This window comes from Rhinoderma darwinii, chromosome 1, assembly GCF_050947455.1.
Source record: "Rhinoderma darwinii isolate aRhiDar2 chromosome 1, aRhiDar2.hap1, whole genome shotgun sequence".
In the NCBI taxonomy this organism is placed as follows: Eukaryota; Metazoa; Chordata; class Amphibia; order Anura; family Rhinodermatidae; genus Rhinoderma; species Rhinoderma darwinii.
The window spans coordinates 447,093,569-447,113,681 of record NC_134687.1 but is presented as its reverse complement, the minus strand read 5'-3'; the positions used below and the strand labels follow the sequence as shown (position 1 = coordinate 447,113,681).

At 42.5% G+C, this 20,113-nt stretch overlaps 1 protein-coding gene and 1 long non-coding RNA gene across 4 annotated transcripts in view; one reads left to right on the top strand and one right to left on the bottom strand.

Annotated features, from left to right (window-relative positions):
* The window catches only part of HNF1A (HNF1 homeobox A), a 27,607-nt gene extending 8,208 nt beyond the window's left edge, over positions 1 to 19,399 (bottom strand). For all 3 annotated transcript variants that reach the window (XM_075831435.1, XM_075831448.1, XM_075831442.1), the window contains exon 1: positions 18,884 to 19,399. In XM_075831435.1, coding sequence (XP_075687550.1) covers positions 18,884 to 19,203 — 320 coding nt within the window. In that variant the 5' untranslated portion in view covers positions 19,204 to 19,399. The remainder of the gene's footprint in view (positions 1 to 18,883) is intronic.
* LOC142656556 (uncharacterized) lies at positions 17,675 to 20,113 on the top strand. Its single transcript, XR_012849715.1, has 2 exons — positions 17,675 to 17,811; positions 18,753 to 20,113. It is a non-coding gene; the product is annotated as an uncharacterized LOC142656556 (long non-coding RNA).

The window sequence follows — 20,113 nt, the reverse complement described above, 5'->3', positions numbered from 1 at the left end:
GAGCCAGATGTACTAAAACTGGTGTTTCATACACTAGTATTGCTCTAAAGCCTGCAGGAGTAAGATGCAACTGGCACACACCTCTTATTGTGATTTGTATGTGCAAGTTATTTCCTCTCCATTTCTTCTTATCCTGTCATGGACTATAAGGGTATGTGCACACGCTAGCTTCCTTTTACGTCTGAAAAGACAGACTGTTTTCAGGAGAAAACAACTGCGTCGTTTCAGATGTAAAAGCTCCTCGCATTATGCGAGGCGTCTTTGACGTCCGTAATCGTGAGCTGTTCTTCATTGACTTCAATTAAATACGGCTCAAATTACGTTGCAAAGAAGTGTCCTGCACTTTGATGATGCAGTCATTTTACGCGTCGTCGTTTGACAGCTGTCAAACGACGACGTGTAAATTACTGGTCGTCGGCACAGAACGTCGGCAAACCCATTCAAATGAATGGGCAGATGTTTGCTGACGTATTGGAGCCGTATTTTCAGGCGTAAATCGAGGCATAATACGCCTAGTTTACGCATGAAAATAGGTCGTGCGAACCCAGCCTAAGGGTGGATTCACACGAACGTGTATTGCGTCCGTGCGGGCCACGTGGTTTTCACGCGCCACGCACAGACCAATACAAGTCTATGGGGCAGTACAGACAGTCCGTGCTTTTTGCGCAGCGTTTGTCCGCTGCGCAAAAAGCGCGACATGGTCAATATCTCCGCGTATTTCGCGCATCACGCACCCATTGAAGTCAATGGGTGCGTGAAAACTACGCAGGTCGCACGGAAGCACTTCCGTGCAAACTGCCTGTTTCGCGCTCCAGCTGTCAAAAGGATGAATGTAAACAGAAAAGCACCACGTGCTTTTCTGTTTACAAACATCCAAATGGCGTGTCATAATGATGGCGGCTGCGCAAAAAGCACGCAACCGCGCATCATATGATGCTGCCTCACGGAGCAGGCAAGTGGCTTTTGCGCAGGCAAAACGCCACGTGTTTTGCCTGCGCAAAAACGCCACGCACGTCTGAATCAGCCCTAAGGGTAAGTTCACATGTAGCATAAATACTGCAGATTTTCTGCTAAGTATTTTGTTGTGGAAAATCTGCAGCATGATACAGTAGCAGCAAAGTAGATGAGATTTGAAAATCTCATCCATATGCTACATAAATGCTGTGCGATAAAAACTGCTCAGAAATTGACCTGCAGCGCTGTTTTTTAATCCACAGCATGTCAATTGTATTTGTGTAATCGCTGCTTATTTGTTGCAGGTTTTGCCCATTGTATTCAATGGGGAGATAAAACCAGCTACAAATAGAAAATGTTGCGTTTTTTCCCAGCGGAAAAGCAGCGATTCTGCTGCAAAAAACGCAACTCGGAACAAAAATAAAACTTATACTTACCCAGAATTCTGTGTTTCTTCATCCAGGCTGCAGTGGTCAAATGGGATAAAACGTCATCCCAGGAGGCTGGACGGCAGGAGGACACGTCGCCATGGCTACGTACAATTTGGTGCGGTTTTTCTGTCCGGTGTTCCCTGCAGCACCCAGGGCGGATACGCTCTGTGCTTTTATGCGGCGTATCCGCCCTGTGTAAACATGGCCTGCGTTTTAAATTTAGTGACTGAGTTTTGCATCCTACTGCTAGACATTTGTTTTTAGTATTCTCCTGCCTAATAAAACCAAATGCCTAGGCAAATAGTTTATTGTCCTTGGCTCGAAAAAGAGTTTGCTGATGTCTCTCTGAATATGTGTATATATAGCTTTGCTGCAATAATTGCTCATTTTAGTACTTTTAAGAAAGGCTATATGTCTAGAGGGCATTCTTTCAAGTTATATTGCAGACTGCAGAGGTAGTTAGTAATTGAACACTTTATTATCTGTATGTGGTTCTTAAAGGGTTAAGGAGTTATCCAGAAACACATGCCAATAAAAAGAGTTTAGAGGGTGGGGCAACCTTTGGTTTCAGTGCTAGTATGTGTCTTAAAAGGGTTGTACAGTATAAGAAAAACATAGCTGCTTTCTTCCAAAAACAGTGCCACACTTGTCCACAGGTTGTGCGCGGCACTGCAGCACAGCCCTATTTACATCAATGACAGACACAACCTTTTAAGGTGTCCATACACATTATATAAAACAAGATTAGGTTTAGAAAACCATACCCAATAGAAAACCCAACAATAAATGCGATATCAATATCACACGGTGCCAATTCTGAAAGATATATATGTAAAACAAAAAAGAAAAACTATATCAGAAATATAACCAGGCACTCTTGGGTCATTGAAAAATTATGAAATTTTATTTATTATTAAAACTCCAATTATTTAGAGAATATAAATGTATTCACACAATTTAAAACATTTTTGTCTCCTGGCCAGGAAAAGGTTACATACAGATACAAAATATACTAATAAGTAGGAAGCATAGATGTACACCTTGTTTTCCCCACAAATCGGGGTAAATGGCAAGAAAATAGATCCCAGAAAAAATCGCTAGGTTGAATTCACACCTGCGTTTTTTTCCCTTTGCACATACTTATGTGTATTTCCTCCAAAAAATGACAGCAATTCTTGTCAAAAGAGCGTGTAGTAGATTTATGAGGAAGGCCTTCCCATATATGAAAGAAGCATACCCCTATAAAAATAAAGCTGTCATTCAGTAAGGGGTTTGTATTTTTTATTTGTGTGTGGCTCTCATTCCTCCCTTTCAAGGATCAATCTTGCCTCAGGGATCAGGGGTAATAGACAGTCTATTTCTTAGACCATTACGGTCAAAATATATTCCTCCCGATCCTTATAATAATCACAGAGAGCTCCGTTCTTAATGATTTTATACTGCTTTTACCTTTAAACATGCACAAAGAGACGTGGAAGAGCAGCAGGCACAATTTGAAGCTCCAATGCCTCTCACCAGGTGGTATTCAGGTGAGATTCCGCCCATAAGCTCATACCTTCCTTCAAGCCTTTAGGATTGAGTTCTTCAATATAGGCTTTATTACGTCTCCGACATGCAAGGTTGCTCCACAGAAACATGTAGAGGTATTAGATCCAAAAGAAAGAGGGGCCCACACTTTCAAAAAGGTGATTTTCCAAACCATATAGTATCCATATAGTATCCTTTTTTGTGCGATGTTCCCAACACGGCCAGGGATTCACAAGGCAGAGTCTCGACGTCACTACCCGCCTTGCTTGATTAGGTCAGCTGACGCGTTTCATCCCTTATCGGGATTTCCTCAGAGCTGTCTTAGCAAGTCCAGCCAGATTCAGTGCATTTATAGGGTCCAACGTGCTTTCATTGGATCTATAGTTGGGAATAAAATATCCTGTACCGAAGGTCTATGCTATTGCAAGATTACCCTCGTATTCCTTCAACGAAGTGACAACAATAATTTTCTTTCTACATCAAAAAATATATGTTAAGGAAAAAACTGACAATCAATTAGTTCGATATTAATGAACATTTTAATCCCTATATAGATCGTGCATAATCAGTAATGTCCCTCATACGCTAATATATATGTGAAACTCGAGTTTTGGAGAAAATTACTTCCTGCCTAAATAAAGTTAAATAATATTACCCAAGTTATACATTTCATATTTCACATATTTTTTGAGATGTTAAATACAAATATTTTTCCTTTTAATAAAAGAAAAAAGAGAAAAAGAAAAACTTTTCTTTCCATATTTTTACATAAAGAGACATAGATACGAAGAGCTTTTAAATATTACATTTTTGTTTATTACATTTTTATTTAGTCAAGATATTCAAGCCCGTTTTTTTGCAAATAACCCATAAATATAGTTCCATTATATGAGTAAATTCTCAATTTTATGACAAAAAATATGGGTGGAGTTCGTTGAGCCCTCCCGGGACAGCAGGGAGGGGGCTCATACCCAAAAGGGCAACAAAGTCCCAAGTCCCCACTAACCCCGGAAGGAACACGAAAAACCCCCATACCTCCAAAAGTCTAAGGAGACATCAAGGGACAAAGTGTCAATCAACGTACACAACGTATTTTAATCCCTGTATAGATGGAGGACAGTCCATGGTGTGCCCTCACATGGAAATACATATGGATCTCTAGTGTAGGAGAGAGTTGTTTACTACCTGAATATACTTTAATGCCATTACAAAAATTGTACATTTTATATTGCAAATTTTTACAAAGAGATATATATGGGTAAAGTCAATAAGCATTTCATACTGAGTATCCAAATACTTATGCCAGTTATTCTATATGAAGTTTCCTTGAGCCATTGCTCCATAGGTATGATTCCACTCCATCTATGAATTATCAATTCGATGACCGAAGAACATGCGGACGGAATCAAACCAACCTTCCAGGGAAGGCAGGGAGGGGGCTCTTATACCTGGAGGGGCAACAGAACCCGGGTCCCCACCAATCCTGGGAGGCAAGCATATAATTCCCCACACATTCAATCATCAAGGAACAGGATAAATGAACAATCCATAAAAAATCAAAGTATGTACTTAGATGGAATGAAGTTCTCTATTAACCCCCACTACCCATTAATCCTCGGATATGTCACTTATGTACTCCTCCTCATATGAAGAAACTCCTTAGTACGAGGGGAACAAAAGGGAAGATAAGTCATTTATCTGAAAAGTGGCCTATTCTATATTTATGAGCAAAACCCACCCCATCAGTTTTGCCTTTTGGCCCTCAAATTGATTATTCCAAGAGATATTCCATACTTCTTGTTAATCGATGAGAATTACCGAGTATGGATCCAGTCAATCATGCGCCCCCTAGGATCAAAAAATTTTTTCATATCTTTTTATCACATCATGGGATATATATGAAATGGGAGGGGGCCGGAGGAGACCTCTAAAGACGCTGGAAAACAGCCATCCCAGAGGAGGTCCACATGCTACCCCCCAAATGGAAAATTAAAGAAACATATTGAATTTTATTTCATTGTTTAATCCTCTAGGGTTTAGGGTACCCAGTGTATAGATCCACATGGTCTCCTTCTGTAAAAGTATACGATTGCGATCACCTCCTCTTCTATCCCCAAACAGTTGGTAGATCCCCATGAATTTTAGGCCCGCAGGTGATTGCTCATGGTGTGTTTTAAAATGTGCTGCCAATGGATTTTTTATATCTCCCTTTGAAATATCCAAAATGTGTTCATTTATGCGTATGTGCAGTTCTCGTTTGGTTTTCCCAATATATTGTTTTCCACAAGGGCAGATAATCGAGTACACAACCATCGTGGAACGACAGTTAATATAATTAAGGACTTTAAATTCCCTTTTGTGTTCACTATCCGAGAAAGTATTTGACTTCAGCACGTATTTACAACATCTACACGAACCACACATGAACATTCCCTTGGGGCGTTTTTGTAGCCATGCCTCATTTTCTGGAGTTCTTCTCTTGAACTCCGAGCTGACTAGTATGTCTCTCAATGTAGGGGCCTTCCTGGGAACCATACTCGGTGTATCTCCAACTATTTGATTAATTTTTTGGTCCAAAGTTAAATGTGGCCAGTTTTTTATCATCAAGTTACGCAAAATTTCCCAATGGGACCCATATCTTGAAATGAATCTAACTCTCTTGTCCTCATTATTCCTTTTATTTCTTTGAAGGATTTCCTGTCTATTATGTCTTAATGCCCTATTGTATCCCTTCTTGATTAACTTCTTGGGGTACCCCCTATTCTCAAAACGAGACGATAGGTCTTCTGCTTCATTCTTAAAGTCCTTTAATTCCGAACAGTTACGCCGAATTCTAAGGAATTCACTTATTGGGATCCCCCTAATCTGAGATACAGGATGGTGACTACTTGCTGCTAATAGGGTATTACCCGATGTTGGTTTCCGATATGTAGTTGTTTTCAATTTGTTTTCCACCTTATAGATGTTAAGATCTAGGAAACTAATAGTATCTTTACTATGAGTGAATGTCAAAAAGATATTTAAGTTATTTATATTCAAATCCTTGATGAACTCTTCCAGTGATTCAAGGGAACCCCTCCAACACAACAGGATATCATCCATGTATCTAAGCCAAGTTCGGGCACACTTCCTAAAGAGGGGGTGAGGGTACACAATAAATTCCTCCCACCACCCCAGATGTAGGCAGGCATACGATGGTGCACAAGAGGACCCCATAGCTGTTCCATGTGTCTGGCGATAATACTTGCCATCAAAGGAAAAACAATTATGATTTAAAATGAACTCTAACATTTCTATAATAAATTCGTTCTGATGGGCCCAATCACCCCCCCTCCTCTCCAAAAAGTGTGCAGCTGCTCTTAAGCCAATGTCATGTGGGATCGAAGTATACAATGATTCTACATCTAATCCAACAAGAAAAAAATCCTCATCGATTCTCAGATCATAAATTTTGTTAAGGAGATCTCCTGTATCCAATACAAAAGAAGGAAGTGTACGGACAAAGGGTTTTAGTTTCTCATCTATGTATTTTCCAAGGTGATCTGTCGGGCCATCACAGCCCGAAATAATGGGTCTGCCCGGGGGAGTATTCCTGTCCTTGTGCACCTTTGGAAGTACATACATAGTGGGCATTCGTGGCTCTCTCACCTCCAGATATTGTAATTCATGTTTGTTTATCAGACCCTCATCTAACGCAAATAACAGCTTCCTATTCAATATCTCAGCTATATTGGTCAATGGATTATCTTTTAGAAGGATATACGCATCGGTATCTAGCTGTCTTTTAATCTCACCGACATAGTCCTCCTCCCTGAGAAGTACAACATTTCCCCCTTTATCACTGGGTTTTATCACGATGTTTTTGAAATTTTGCAATTCCTTCAGAGCCTTTCGTTCCCTTTTTGTTAGGTTGTCCTCACACAGGAGGGAGGACCAGTCGATGAGACCAATGTCCCTAAGCATTGCCTCCAGAAAGGCATGTGTGCATCTATTTGAATAAACGCTAGGCATTGTACTGCTTTTTTTACGTAGTCCTGTATATTCTGGAATGAGATCCACTAGATCTCCTATGCCTTCATTTGAATCCCCACATGGATTACTCTCCCTCCATAATTCATTTAAGTCCACCAATGTGTTTAGATCCGATAGTTCCAAATTGGATACTATATCGCATCCAGTTGTCTCACGCTGTGATGATAAATCTATGTCTTTGTTTCCATTCTCCCCCTCCTTCTTTTCCCCATGCCAAAGTCTCAAAATAATTTTTCTCAAAAAGAGGTGGAGATCTTTGCAAATTTCAAACTCCTTTCCAGGAGTAACGGGTGAAAAACCCAAACCCCGATTTAAGAGGGAAATATGGTCTATTGAGAGGGGGAGATCTGTCAGATTTATTATGTTATTTTGATTATCTTCTATCTTCCCCTGCGTTGTCTTGTATTGGGTCCTCCTTTTTTCTCTACTATTCTTTCCTCTCCGTATTTTCCTTTGTTTCGATCTCCTAAAAAAGATACCTTTGATTGTGTCTCCTCCATTCTGGAAAATTTTCCCATTTCAGTATCACTAGATGGGTCACTAGTTGTTTCTCCATCTGTTGACATAAACGTATTCCTTCTTATCCGAGGTCTACGTCTATTTTGTCCTTCCTTATTCATTGAGAAGGAGAAGATTTGTTTTTGTTCAAAATCAAAGGTATCCCTTTGGAATTTTTTTCTCTTTCGGGTAGATATTTCCCGAAGTTCCCTTTCCACCTCTTTTTTAAGGCTATCATTTAATTTTTGGAAATCTGGGTCATTACAAAAGGCATCTAATTTTTTCACGCTCTCTTCAATTTCGATAGTGAGCGAGCCCAACATAATTTTCTCCTCCTCTATTAATAAATCCATCAAATTTTTTGAATGCCTTAAGCATTCCTCATCCCATTTCTCCAGAAATAATTCTCTTTTGAAATGTGACGCTGGAGTTGTGCGTCTGCGTAAACCTCTTGGTGTTATATTTGATGTTTTATAGGCTTCTAAGCTCTGAATATCCCATTTACGTCTCAGATGACTTAATATTAATTTACGATGATTTTTAAAGAGGCCATATATGTCTCTCCTTGAGTCCTCTATATTTTTATTTAACTCACAATTTAGTAATGCAGCAATCTGTGCATCTACCTCCGTATCCAGGCAATATGCCATTATGAGGGCACACCACTGACTGTACGTCCCCAAATGAAAATAAAGAAAAACAAAATCTATTATCAAGGGTAAGCAAGAAAAGTTGGAGGGAAAAAAGAAAAACACCCTCCATACACATTACAAAAAAACTGCCAGATTGCTGCGGGATATGGCCAATGACCTAATGTGTATATGAACCACCCAACTCTCCCCAATGGCAGATGTTGGGGGGAGGAGATGGATTGGGCATGTTGGAATTGAACATGCACAATCCTTTGTTCCCACGGGAAAGAAGCTGCTGCCCGAGGTATATGTTTATGCTCATTCGCATGATCATTGACCTGTTAAAGGGCCTTTAGTCATCTGTTAAGTATCCAATAATTTCTAGAGGAAGAATGATTTGCCATAATCATAGATGAGGCTTAGGCTGGATTCACACGAGCATGTTCGGTCCGTAAAGTACGGAACGTATTTCGGCCGCAAGTCCTGGACCGAACACTGCGGGGAGCCGGGCTCCTAGCATCATAGTTACAGTGAAGGAAATAAGTATTTGATCCCTTGCTGATTTTGTAAGTTTGCCCACTTTCAAAGACCTGAAGAGTCTAGAATTTTTAGGCTAGGTTAATTTTACCAGTGAGAGATAGATTATATAAAAAAAACAACAGAAAATCACATAGTCACAATTATATATCTTTATTTGCATTATGCACAGAGAAATAAGTATTTGATCCCTTTGGCAAACAAGACTTAATACTTGGTGGCAAAACCCTTGTTGGCAAGCATAGCAGTCAGATGTTTTTTGTAGTTGATGATGAGGTTTGCACACATGTTAGATGGAATTTTGGCCCACTCCTCTTTGCAGATCATCTGTAAATCATTAAGATTTCGAGGCTGTCACTTGGCAACTCGGATCTTCAGCTCCCTCCATAAGTTTTCGATGGGATTAAGGTCTGGAGACTGGCTAGGCCACTCCATGACCTTAATGTGCTTCTTTTTGAGCCACTCCTTTGTTGCCTTGGCTGTATGTTTCGGATCATTGTTGTGCTGGAAGACCCAGCCACGAGCCATTTTTAATGTCCTGGTGGAGGGAAGGAGGTTGTCACTCAGGATTTGACGGTACATGGCTCCATCCATTCTCCCATTGATGCGGTGAAGTAGTACTGTGCCCTTAGCAGAGAAACACCCCCAAAACATAATGTTTCCACCTCCATGCTTGACAGTGGGGACGGTGTTCTTTGGGTCATAGGCAGCATTTCTCTTACTCCAAACACGGCGAGTTGAGTTAATGCCAAAGAGCTAAATTTTAGTCTCATCTGACCACAGCACCTTCTCCCAATCACTCTCACAATCATCCAGATGTTCATTTGCAAACTTCAGATGGGCCTGTACATGTGCCTTCTTGAGCAGGGGGACCTTGCGGGCACTGCAGGATTTTAATCCATTACGGCGTAAAGTGTTACCAATGGTTTTCTTGGTGACTATGGTCCCAGCTGCCTTGAGATCATTAACAAGTTCCCCCCGTGTAGTTTTCGGCTGAGCTCTCACCTTCCTCAGGATCAAGGATACCCTACGAGGTGAGATTTTGCATGGAGACCCAGATTGATGTCGATTGACAGTCATTTTGTATGTCTTCCATTTTCTTACTATTGCACCAACAGTTGTCTCCTTCTCACCCAGCGTCTTACTTATGGTTTTATAGCCCATTCCAGCCTTGTGCAGGTCTATGATCTTGTCCCTGACATCCTTAGAAAGCTCTTTGGTCTTGCCCATGTTGTAGAGGTTAGAGTCAGACTGATTAATTGAGTCTGTGGACAGGAGTCTTTTATACAGGTGACCATGTAAGACAGCTGTCTTTAATGCAGGCACCAAGTTGATTTGGAGCGTGTAATATAATTTTGACTGTGAGTTTCTGTTTTTTTTTTTTTATATATAATCTATCTCTCACTGGTAAAATTAACCTAGCCTAAAAATTCTAGACTGTTCATGTCTTTGACAGTGGGCAAACTTACAAAATCAGCAAGGGATCAAATACTTATTTCCTTCACTGTATGTATGACGCTAGGAGTCCCTGCCTCTCCGTGGAACTACTGTCCCGTACTGAAAACATGAGAGGCAGGGACTCCTAGCGTCGTTCAGAACTATGATTCTAAGAGTCCGAAATACGTTCCGTCCTTTACGGACCGAACATGCTCGTGTGAATCCAGCCTTACTGTAAGAGCAGTGAGAATATGGCACTCTTTGCCCCAGCATGTTGTAATGGTTAATTTGTTGAAAGATTTTAAAGGGCCTGGGTGCCATACTTGAAATAAAGAATATTACCTTATGTGAAATACATTACAAAGATGGGAAGATCATACTTGGAGGTGGGAAAGATTTATTTTTCTCACTAAGGTATAATAGAGGGTTACTACCTAGAAGGGTTGTTTTTGCCTTTCTATGTATCAATATTCCACGGTAATAGATTCAACTGGTCTTTTTGAACCGATAAAATGTACTGCATATACAAAAATCCATCCTATTCGCACAGTATCATGATGAGATAACCGCTGTCCATATGGACATCATATAGGGTGTAGGCCACACTCGGGACCCCTCTTACAACATGTTAGAATCCAATAATAGCATAAAAAATTTAAAAAAGCCAGAATGTTTAAGTATCAGCTTTTATTTTCAGTGCTCCATTCAACACCTATAGGCAACGTTTCGGCTTAACAAGCCTTTTTCAGGCAATATATACCAAACTGACACACACACACACACACACACACACACACACTCACACACACTGTACAGATTGTGCACCAATCAAATGCATCGTATAAAAAAAAATCTCTGTCTACATGTGTATTTCATATGTTGAACTAATAGTAAATAACAGTGATATTCACCAATAGAAAGTGATTTCAAACGACTGAGCTTGAGAATCCATCTGTCCATGCTGCCTTGGCGTTCTCTAGTTGCAATTGCGCACGCCCAAACAGCCATCTACATCACACTCCTCACTGCATTCAAAATAACATGGCTAGAATCATGCATGCGTCCCGGTGACCAATCAAAATGATAGCAACCAAGGCAGGGGCGTAACTAGGAAAGACTGGGCCCCATAACAAACTTTTGACTGGGGCCCCCTCCTCCGCTGGGTATCACACAACCCCCCACCCCCTTGTAGATAGTGCCTCCCTATAGCTTCGACCACACAGCGGCCCCCTGTAGATGGCGCCATACAGCCCCCCTGTAGATAACACCATACAGTCCCCCAGTAGATAACGTCTTACAGCCCCAAATCCCCCCTGTAGATAGCGCCATACAGACCCCCCCTGTAGATAGCGCCATACAGACCCCCCCTGTAGATAACGCCGTACAGACCCCCCTGTAGATAACACCATACAGACCCTGTAGATAACGCCATATAGCCCCCCCCAAAAAAAAAAACAGTCTATAGTTAGTCCTGCAAAAGAAATGTATCCCCTATCCACAGGATAGGGGATACATGTGCGATCACTGGCAGCGATAAGGAGAACGGCTGACTGAAAGTCCCCCGAAGTTCTCCATGACAAACCTCAGACTTCAATAAAAATTAAAGGAGCGCTGGTCACGCTTGCGCACAAGCGTGACCGGTGCGCAAGTCATTTCTATGGAGCTGCAGACAGACCCCGGAAGTCCGAGGTTTGCCATGGAGAACTTCGGGGGACTTTCGGTGTTCCCCTGTTCTCCTTATCGCTGGGCGTCCCAGCGATTACACATGTATCCCCTATCCAGTGGATAGGGGATACATGTCTTTTGTAGGAACAACCCCTTCAGTGGAGTCGCGCCGTAGCATCTGCTAGCCATAGCCGCTGCTAGCGGAGCCTCCGGCCATGGGGGGGGGGGGGGGGGTGGGCCGTGCCGGCGGGTTGGCACGGGTCTCCTCATACGGCGGGCCCCGTAGCAGCCGCTACGGCTGCTATAGCGGTAGTTACGCCACTGAACCAAGGCATACGAAGCAATAAAAAATTTGCTAACGGTGTAATATCTATTCGAACTAGCATCAATTTACGATACATCAAGGAGAGATCATCATATCAACATGGTTGGTCAATCCTCGACAAATTGGCAAACTCATCGGCAAATAGCGTAAATAACTTAGATGCATACAATAGACGTGTTAATGATGTGCAAATTATAAAAAAAATGTAAACAAAAATTCTAAATATGAATTTATTAAATTCAGTATAGAGTATGAGCGCCACGTGCAGAATTACACGCTTTGGCATGCTATCAATGAGGTTATTAATAGTTGTCTGAGGAATGTTATGCCACGCTGAATGCACTTGGGCACGCAAATCATTAAGATTGGCTGCTGGCCGCTCCCTTTGCAATTGCCGACTAATGACGTCCCAGATTTTCTCGGTGGGAGACCAGGCTGGAGACGCTGCAGGCCATGGTAGCATGTTTAGGCTGAGCAGGCTGCCCATAGGAGCATGCTCAACATGTGCCCTGGAGTTGTCCTGTTGAAAAACTGCTTTTGGGACACTTTGGAGATAAGGCCATACCACTGGTTCCACGACCAAATCAATGTAACGCCGAGCTGTTAGTGTACCCAAAATGAAAACTAGAGGGGTACGGTTACCGTACATTATACCACCCTATACCATAGTCCCAGGAGTAGGACCGATGTGACGTTCCCTTTTCATGGCGTTGCCCACGTGGTCTCCAGACCAATCTCCGGCTATCATTGTGTCCGAGACAAAAGCGGGACTCATCACTGAAAAGGATAGACCTCCGTTCCAGCCTCCATTGCCATCTCGCTGTGCACCATGATAGCCTTTGAGAGTGGTCACTTGTGATCAATGGAACACCTGTAGCTGGACGTCTGGCTCGTAGCCCAATGTTGTGCAAACGCCTTCTGATGGTTTGTGTCAACACTGGTTGCCGCCCTAGGCTTGGGATGTGACGTCCAATTTCACTTGCAGTACAGATCGGATCACTACGCTCCATTCTTCCAATTAGATGATTCATCCGTGCAGAGGTTCAGGCCCCATAGCAAACTTTTGTCTGGCCTCCCCCCTCCCCTGCGTGCCACAAACAGCTTCCCCTTGTAGATAGTGCACCCCTGTAGATTGTGGCATAGAGCACCCCCGGTAAATTCTGCCATACAGACCCCCTTTTGATAGTGCCATACAGCCCCACACCTCCCCCTTGTAGATAGTGCCATACAGCCCCACACCCCTCTCTTGTACATGGTGCCGCGGTGGCTGCTACGGTGGTAATTACGCCACTGGAAAAGGGTCTTCCCCAAACTGTTCCCACAAAGTTGGAAGCATGCAATTGTCCAAAACGTCTTGGTATGCTAAAGCATTCAAATTATACTGATGACCCAGAGGCGTAGCTAGATTCAGATTGGTGCCCCCCCAACTTCTTTCCCAACATCTCTTTCCCCCTCGACATGTTTGCATTCTCTACCAATCAAGAAAATAAATTAAAGAAGCACCACACAGCCCCCTTGTGGATAGCACAACACACAGCCGCCTGTAGATAGCGCCACACACAGCCCCCTTGTAGATTGCGCCACACCCAGCCCTCTCTTGTACTTAGTGCCACACTGCCCCCCTGTACTTAATTCCACACTGCCCCCCTTTACTTAGTGCCACATTGCCCCCTCGTACTTAGTGCCACACTGCCCCCCCTAGTACTTAGTTCCACACAACCCCCTCCCCCTTGTACATAGTGCCACACAACCCCCCTCCCCCTATTACTTAGTGCCACTGAACCCCCCCCCTCCCCCTTGTACTTAGTGCCACACTGTGTGCCACCGCTACCACTCTCCGCTCTGCCTGACGTGACTCACCGTTAGGAGGAGGTGGGAGGTCTTTCGGCAGCGTTCTGACTGGGGTCGGTGCCGGCCCGGGAGTGGAACAGTCCAGTCACCTCACCTCATGTCACTGACGTGAGGTCAGGTCACTAGACTGGTCCACTCCCAGGTCGGCACTGACCCCAGTCAGAACGCCTCCGCAAGACCTCCTGCCTCCTCCTAACGCTGATCGCTGCTGCAACCGTCCGGCATACAGGGAGTCTGTCAGTAGCGATCAGCTGTTTTGATACGGCTGCTCTGCGGCGCCCCCCCCTTCCCTACAGCAGAGTTACACCTTGGTTACATGCCCAGCCTGCCCTACCCCCCCTAGCTACAACCCTTCTGATGACCTATCCAGTGCCCGGACAACCCTTGTAAGCCAAATCGTTTCCCATTGGTGTCGTATAGGGCACCAAAAATAAAATATGATAGATGGAAATGCTGACGTCTTCTTTATACTACTATTGGTGGACTAGAGCTGTGCATTTATTACATTTGTCTGAATCTTTAGGAGTAGAACCTACAGCTCTCAGATTAAAGAATTATCTGTGATGAGACAACACCTTGAATTACTATATTAATCTGTTACCATAAGTATATAACTTATGCTACAATGATATGGCTGGCATTTCTCTATCGCGACCATTTTAGCAAAATCAATACAAAACAGGTTTTGACCTCCACATGTGAATACAGCCTTATTGCTTCTTGAGTCAAACAGCTACTAAACGACATTGCTTATTTGATACGCATTAGAGACACTTTTTCTTTTTTTGTGCGACAGCGCACTAGATGTCTCATTTGTTCATGTTTTTACAGTAAAATGAGTTCAGATATCCTCATAACGGTTTACCTTAATTGTGACGAAAAATTGTGTGATTTGATTTCTATGTGGGATGCGAGGAAGTTGTCTGTACGATCAATTCTATATTGTTGGCACCACATCCCCTGTTTACTGGCTAAATAAAAGATGCGACCAGCCGACAAACGGCTGATCGCTGCCATGTTTACAAGGACTAATGATGGGGAACGAGGGCTCTTACAAACACTTGTTCGGCCGATTATCGGCCTGTGTAAATGGGCCTTTAGTTCCAGTGGAATAACTAGAATAATAATTGTTACAGTTAGCCCTTTCTTCAAAAGACCCTATTTGGAAGGTCTTAGGCTTCGTTCACATCTGCGTTTCCGTCAGAACGGGACCCTGAACAGACACAAACTGAACGGGTCCCGTTCTGACGGAAAGACCCCAACACAGATGTGAACGAAGCCTTCGAGAGGCTCTGTCACTAGTTTAGTAATGCCCAATCTCCTAGCTAATCTAATAGGCGCTGTCACACTGATAATGCTATTGACAATTGTGTCCCAAAAAGTTTATTATTTGAAAAGTTATGAGCTTTTTTCTAAAGAGGTAAATGAACCTTTATTAGACCGGTGGGTGCCAACACCAGTGATTCTCTGGAGGTGGAGCTACCTCACAGCTTCTGACGCTGTCCTATCAGCATGAATCTGCTTCACACAGTGTGAGAGACGGAGGCTGGAGGGAAGGGAGATCACTTAAAACAGCCATATCTCTGGCTGTGGACCACCTAGAACAGCAGTTCTGGTGGCATATGAAAGAGGTGATACTAGCTACAACACCAGAGATATTACCAGTTGAATACACAGTTGGGAATGGAAGCTGTATACTATATGATCACACTGTGTTGCTGGGCAGGGAAGGGGGAGAAGCTGTATGCTGATTGGACAGCGTCATACAGAAAATATTACATTGCCCAGAGTGAAAAGAAAGAGTCCCCTCCAATTTGGCTATTAGAGCCACATTAGAAAAATGCTCATAACGTTTAAAATAATAAACGTTTTTAAACAAATCACATTGTAGTTATCAGCAGCAAAGCGCCTATTAGATTAGTTAGGAGATAGGCCTCATGCACACGACCATGTGCACGGCCGTGATTTTCGGGTCGTCCGGCAACAGGGTGACACCCGCGAGCCGCCCGCAAATCGGGGGCCGTGCGCATGGCCGCGTGCATTTTTTCCTACGTGCATTATTTCCTATGGATTTTCGGGGGAATTGCGGCCGCAAAAGCACATTCGTGGGCATGGGGCCATAGGGAATTGATAAACTGGTGACAGAGCCTCTTTAAATATGGATGCAATGTTCGTATACCCTTGGCTGTATTGTCATGTATGCATTTAATAAAATCTAGTTTTAATGGTGTCTGTAGTGGGCCCTTGTTTTCACTATATAAGTGGATTGAGTCTGAAAATCATGTAGCTTCTTATTGTGATTAGTATATATAAATGGAATTTATTTGTATTAGTGGCTGCAATTTTGAAGAAAATATAGGTAAAACAAGAACACAACTGAAAAAATCAATACAAAAACAATACATAGATAAATTCAGACACAAATACAGATAAAAATTGTAATATTCAGACAGTGACTTAAGGTTTGACATGTGAATAATTATATGGGTATACGTACTTTTATATTTGTACATCGTTTTATGCATCTAACACTCTTCAGACTAGAATACTAATTTGCAGCATTGAAAGTGTCCACATTTACTCCCCTAATTTAAAGAGACATATGGAAGAAAGAATCATTTGTACAGGCAGAAGGCCTTCTTGCGTCTCACAGCCTTACACCATGCACAAGTGAATGGAATATTACATTTAAGTTAGCACAATAACTAAGTAAATTGCAAATGCTTTTTCTTAGTAGAATAAAAATAAAGATTACATCTATTGTTTCCGGAAAAATACGCACGAAAAATCTGCAGCAGGTTACAGTATCAGTCATGTGGATGAGATTTGAACAACTGCTGCAGAATATTTTCCGCGCGGAAATCGGAGCATGCTGCAGATTTTCCAATCCGCATCATGCTCCGTTTGCAACGAATGTTCACAGTGGATTTCACCCTTTTTGGCTCTCATGTGGATTTGCTGCGGAAAAAAATCTATGTGTGTTGGTACTCTTAAAAAAAACGTATGGCACAGATTAATGCACTTTGGCATGCTTATTGGTTTTACCATCTAATTTATGCATCACATTTAGCTGTGTAGCCTGGTTGATATTACCAGTAATTTTTACATTTTGCAAGCTACATTGTGCTGAGTGTGTCCATGTACACCTGTTCACACAAAGCTAAACCCTCCCCCAGCGCCAAATGGTGCTACTCTTAGCTACTGATACCAGCTTATCAAAGCACAAAGTCCAACCTGAAGGTAAACAATAACTGCTATGTACTGGGACATGGAGCTGCACTTATGCCAAGGGGCCAACTGTGTTCCATAGGGTCCTTTGCAAAACAAGCATATGTATGTCCTGCATTGAATAAGATTAATGACATAGTTAACCTTCGGTCTTATTTATAGATAGTCTGAATTATAAACCATCGTGAGAAAAAAATGTCTAATTTTCAGTCCCTTTACAGTAATGATTATCTACCTCGTGATCTTCAGGAATAGCCATCTTGTGCCGCACAACATTTATAGTGTCTTGGATGGGGTGGGTGAGAGATACGTCCTAACTTATAGAAATATACAAATTTCTCTCTGGGTACGGGTGATGCCCCTCAGCCCCATATTCTATCCTTAAAGGTAATTTCTAAGGGCGTTTTCACCTCTTTTGTTCCGTGAACAATAAGTAACCCAGTTAGTTAGTTATCAACTCAGAGGAAACAAGAGTCTAGTTGATAATTTATAGCACCTTAACCAATTTAAATGGAAAGTTCATATGAAAAGATTTCTATCTCCGTAGACCCAAAACAGGCAGACACTGTCTCTCAGTTCATTCTGTAGGTTGCATGGGGCTGAATCACAATACCTTGCTGCTAAAATAACCAGAGAGCAGATGAAATTCTAGAACTGGACTGAATTTGGAATTACAAAGTGGACATGGTCAGAGGTAAGATTGATTGGGCACCCTAGGATTTAGTGAGTCCTTACTGCTCCTGGCAATAGGGGATTTCTCAACTCAAGGTTCAAGAAAGGTTTGCCATTAACAGTAGATGTAACCTGTAGCCTTCAGAAATCAAATTAGGAAAGGAAATTAGTCAGCTGTATCTGCCCAGCTGAATGGTTTGCCCGATACAGGCAGTCAAGCAGAACATTATTGTTGTGCCGTCTGTAGCAGCACTATCGCTGTAATCTCAGTACAAAGTAGCATTAGACTGGTTAATCATCAGAGTTAATCATCACAAAAGGCAGAAGCCATTTGGTTTATAAGTATACGAATTATGGAGGGCCTAGATAATTAGTAACCAGCTCAGGCCCCCTGAGCCCCATTGATTAGAAGAACCCACAGTACCCTGAGGAGATTCAGAGCAGCACCCAGAGCACCAAAAGCAGAGGGAGTAGGACGTCAACTAGGGGGTAAGAAAGATCAGCATCACCAAAAGGGACACAATATTTTATCAAGAAAGTGGAGCAAAAGACGCAACTCAGAGGACTTTACAGAATATAAATATCTGGAACCCTGGTGGTCTACTAAAAAGTGAGGTTGGGAGGCTGGAGCATTAGAAGATAATTTCCATTTTAACAGGGAAAAACTATTCCTTATGGATAGAGCTACGTTCCCTATGATTCTTCCTGGGAAAATAACAGGATTTACAAACTGAACGCGGAAGATTAAGGGTCAGGACCAAGCGAGAATGGGGTTTATAAATGTCTTCTGAAACGAAGCAAAAAATCGGGTGACAGTCTGCGTGCCTTGCGTTAGATTGTGTTTCCCTGTGTTCCTGTGTACTTATTGAAGATAAACCATATTCTGAATGCAAGACACTACGTTCACGGGGTTATAATTCTAACAGTTTACATCTGTAACAACATGTATTATATACGTAATAGATAAAGGAGAAAAAAGAAGCTAAAGAAGGTGGATGGAATAGGAAAGGAGAATCTGTGAAGAAAAGTATGGAGAATCGGGAATGAAGTGAAGGACAGTGTATAATGGATAGTACAGTGTACAAAGATCTTACTGGAGCAGTCGTTCCACCACGGCCTTCTGGTGAGCAGCCTCCTCTGGGCTCAGTCTCTCTAAATCCTTAATAACTGGTGGCGTGAAATCCCCCCCATCCTCGGAACTGTCGTCTTCTGACATGTGAGGCTCCTCTAGCCCGTTGGGAAGCTGTACACAGTGCTCCCCATCTTCCAAACTACTAATCTCATCCAGGGGATCCCTGGGATATTGATAACTGCTTGCATCGTTTAAAGCTTTCGTAATCGTCTCTTTAGTAACACCTGACTCCAGCAATGCCTTTAGTAGCTCCTGCTGCAAGTAAGTAAGCTGAGACGCCATCCTCAATGTTACCTGCTAACATCTCACCATCCTGCGGTTGCAATAGGGATCAGCAGGCGGGAGCCCATGCTCTACCCACCTTCTGTCTCCTCCTCCCCCCAAAAATACTTGCTCTGCGGCCACAACCTGCAAGTGGTCACCCCCCGGACTGTCTTCACTGAGACATAGCAGATAAGGGACCCTTGTCACTCTCTGTTTACATCAGAGCAGTGTAAATCCTCCAAGGTTCATATTTATCCCTGCGCTTCACAAGTTACTGAACTTTGGACCCCAACTCTGCACAAAGTGCATGTGTGAGAGAGGGGGGAGAGAAAGGGAAGAGCAAGAAAGAGGAAATAAAGAAATGAATGTTGGAAAGACTAAAAATTAGAGCGTAAAACAGGAGACATTCAAAAACTATAGAAGAGAGAAGACCAGGCTATAGGTGGTTGTGGGGGAGTTATTGAGAACCAATAAAGCATTTGCTTTTGATTGGAACAGCTTAGTCTATGATCTAAACCAATGTTTCTAAACCAAGAACCCCCACCCCAACTCAAATAAATTACATCAAAGTACCCCCAAGACTATGATCATTAACTAGGCTGCACCTAATAAAAGAAAGGCATGAGGACAGTGAGAGTAACCCCAAGAAACATGTCATGTACCACCTGGGGTTCACTTACCACAGGTTGAAAACTTAGGCCCTATCACATCTTAAAAAACGAACAGTGGGATTTTAACAATTAAACCGCTACTTTTTATTTATTGTACAACTAAAAATATAAGAGAGGATTATGTTGTGACATTGTCAGAAATATGCATGTGAAAAATTAATAACTGTACATGGGGACATATAGAGCAACCTGGCATCTGTCAACAGTCTATGGCCTTTGTTTACACTGTGCAGATTTAGTAAAAGGTTTTATTTTTT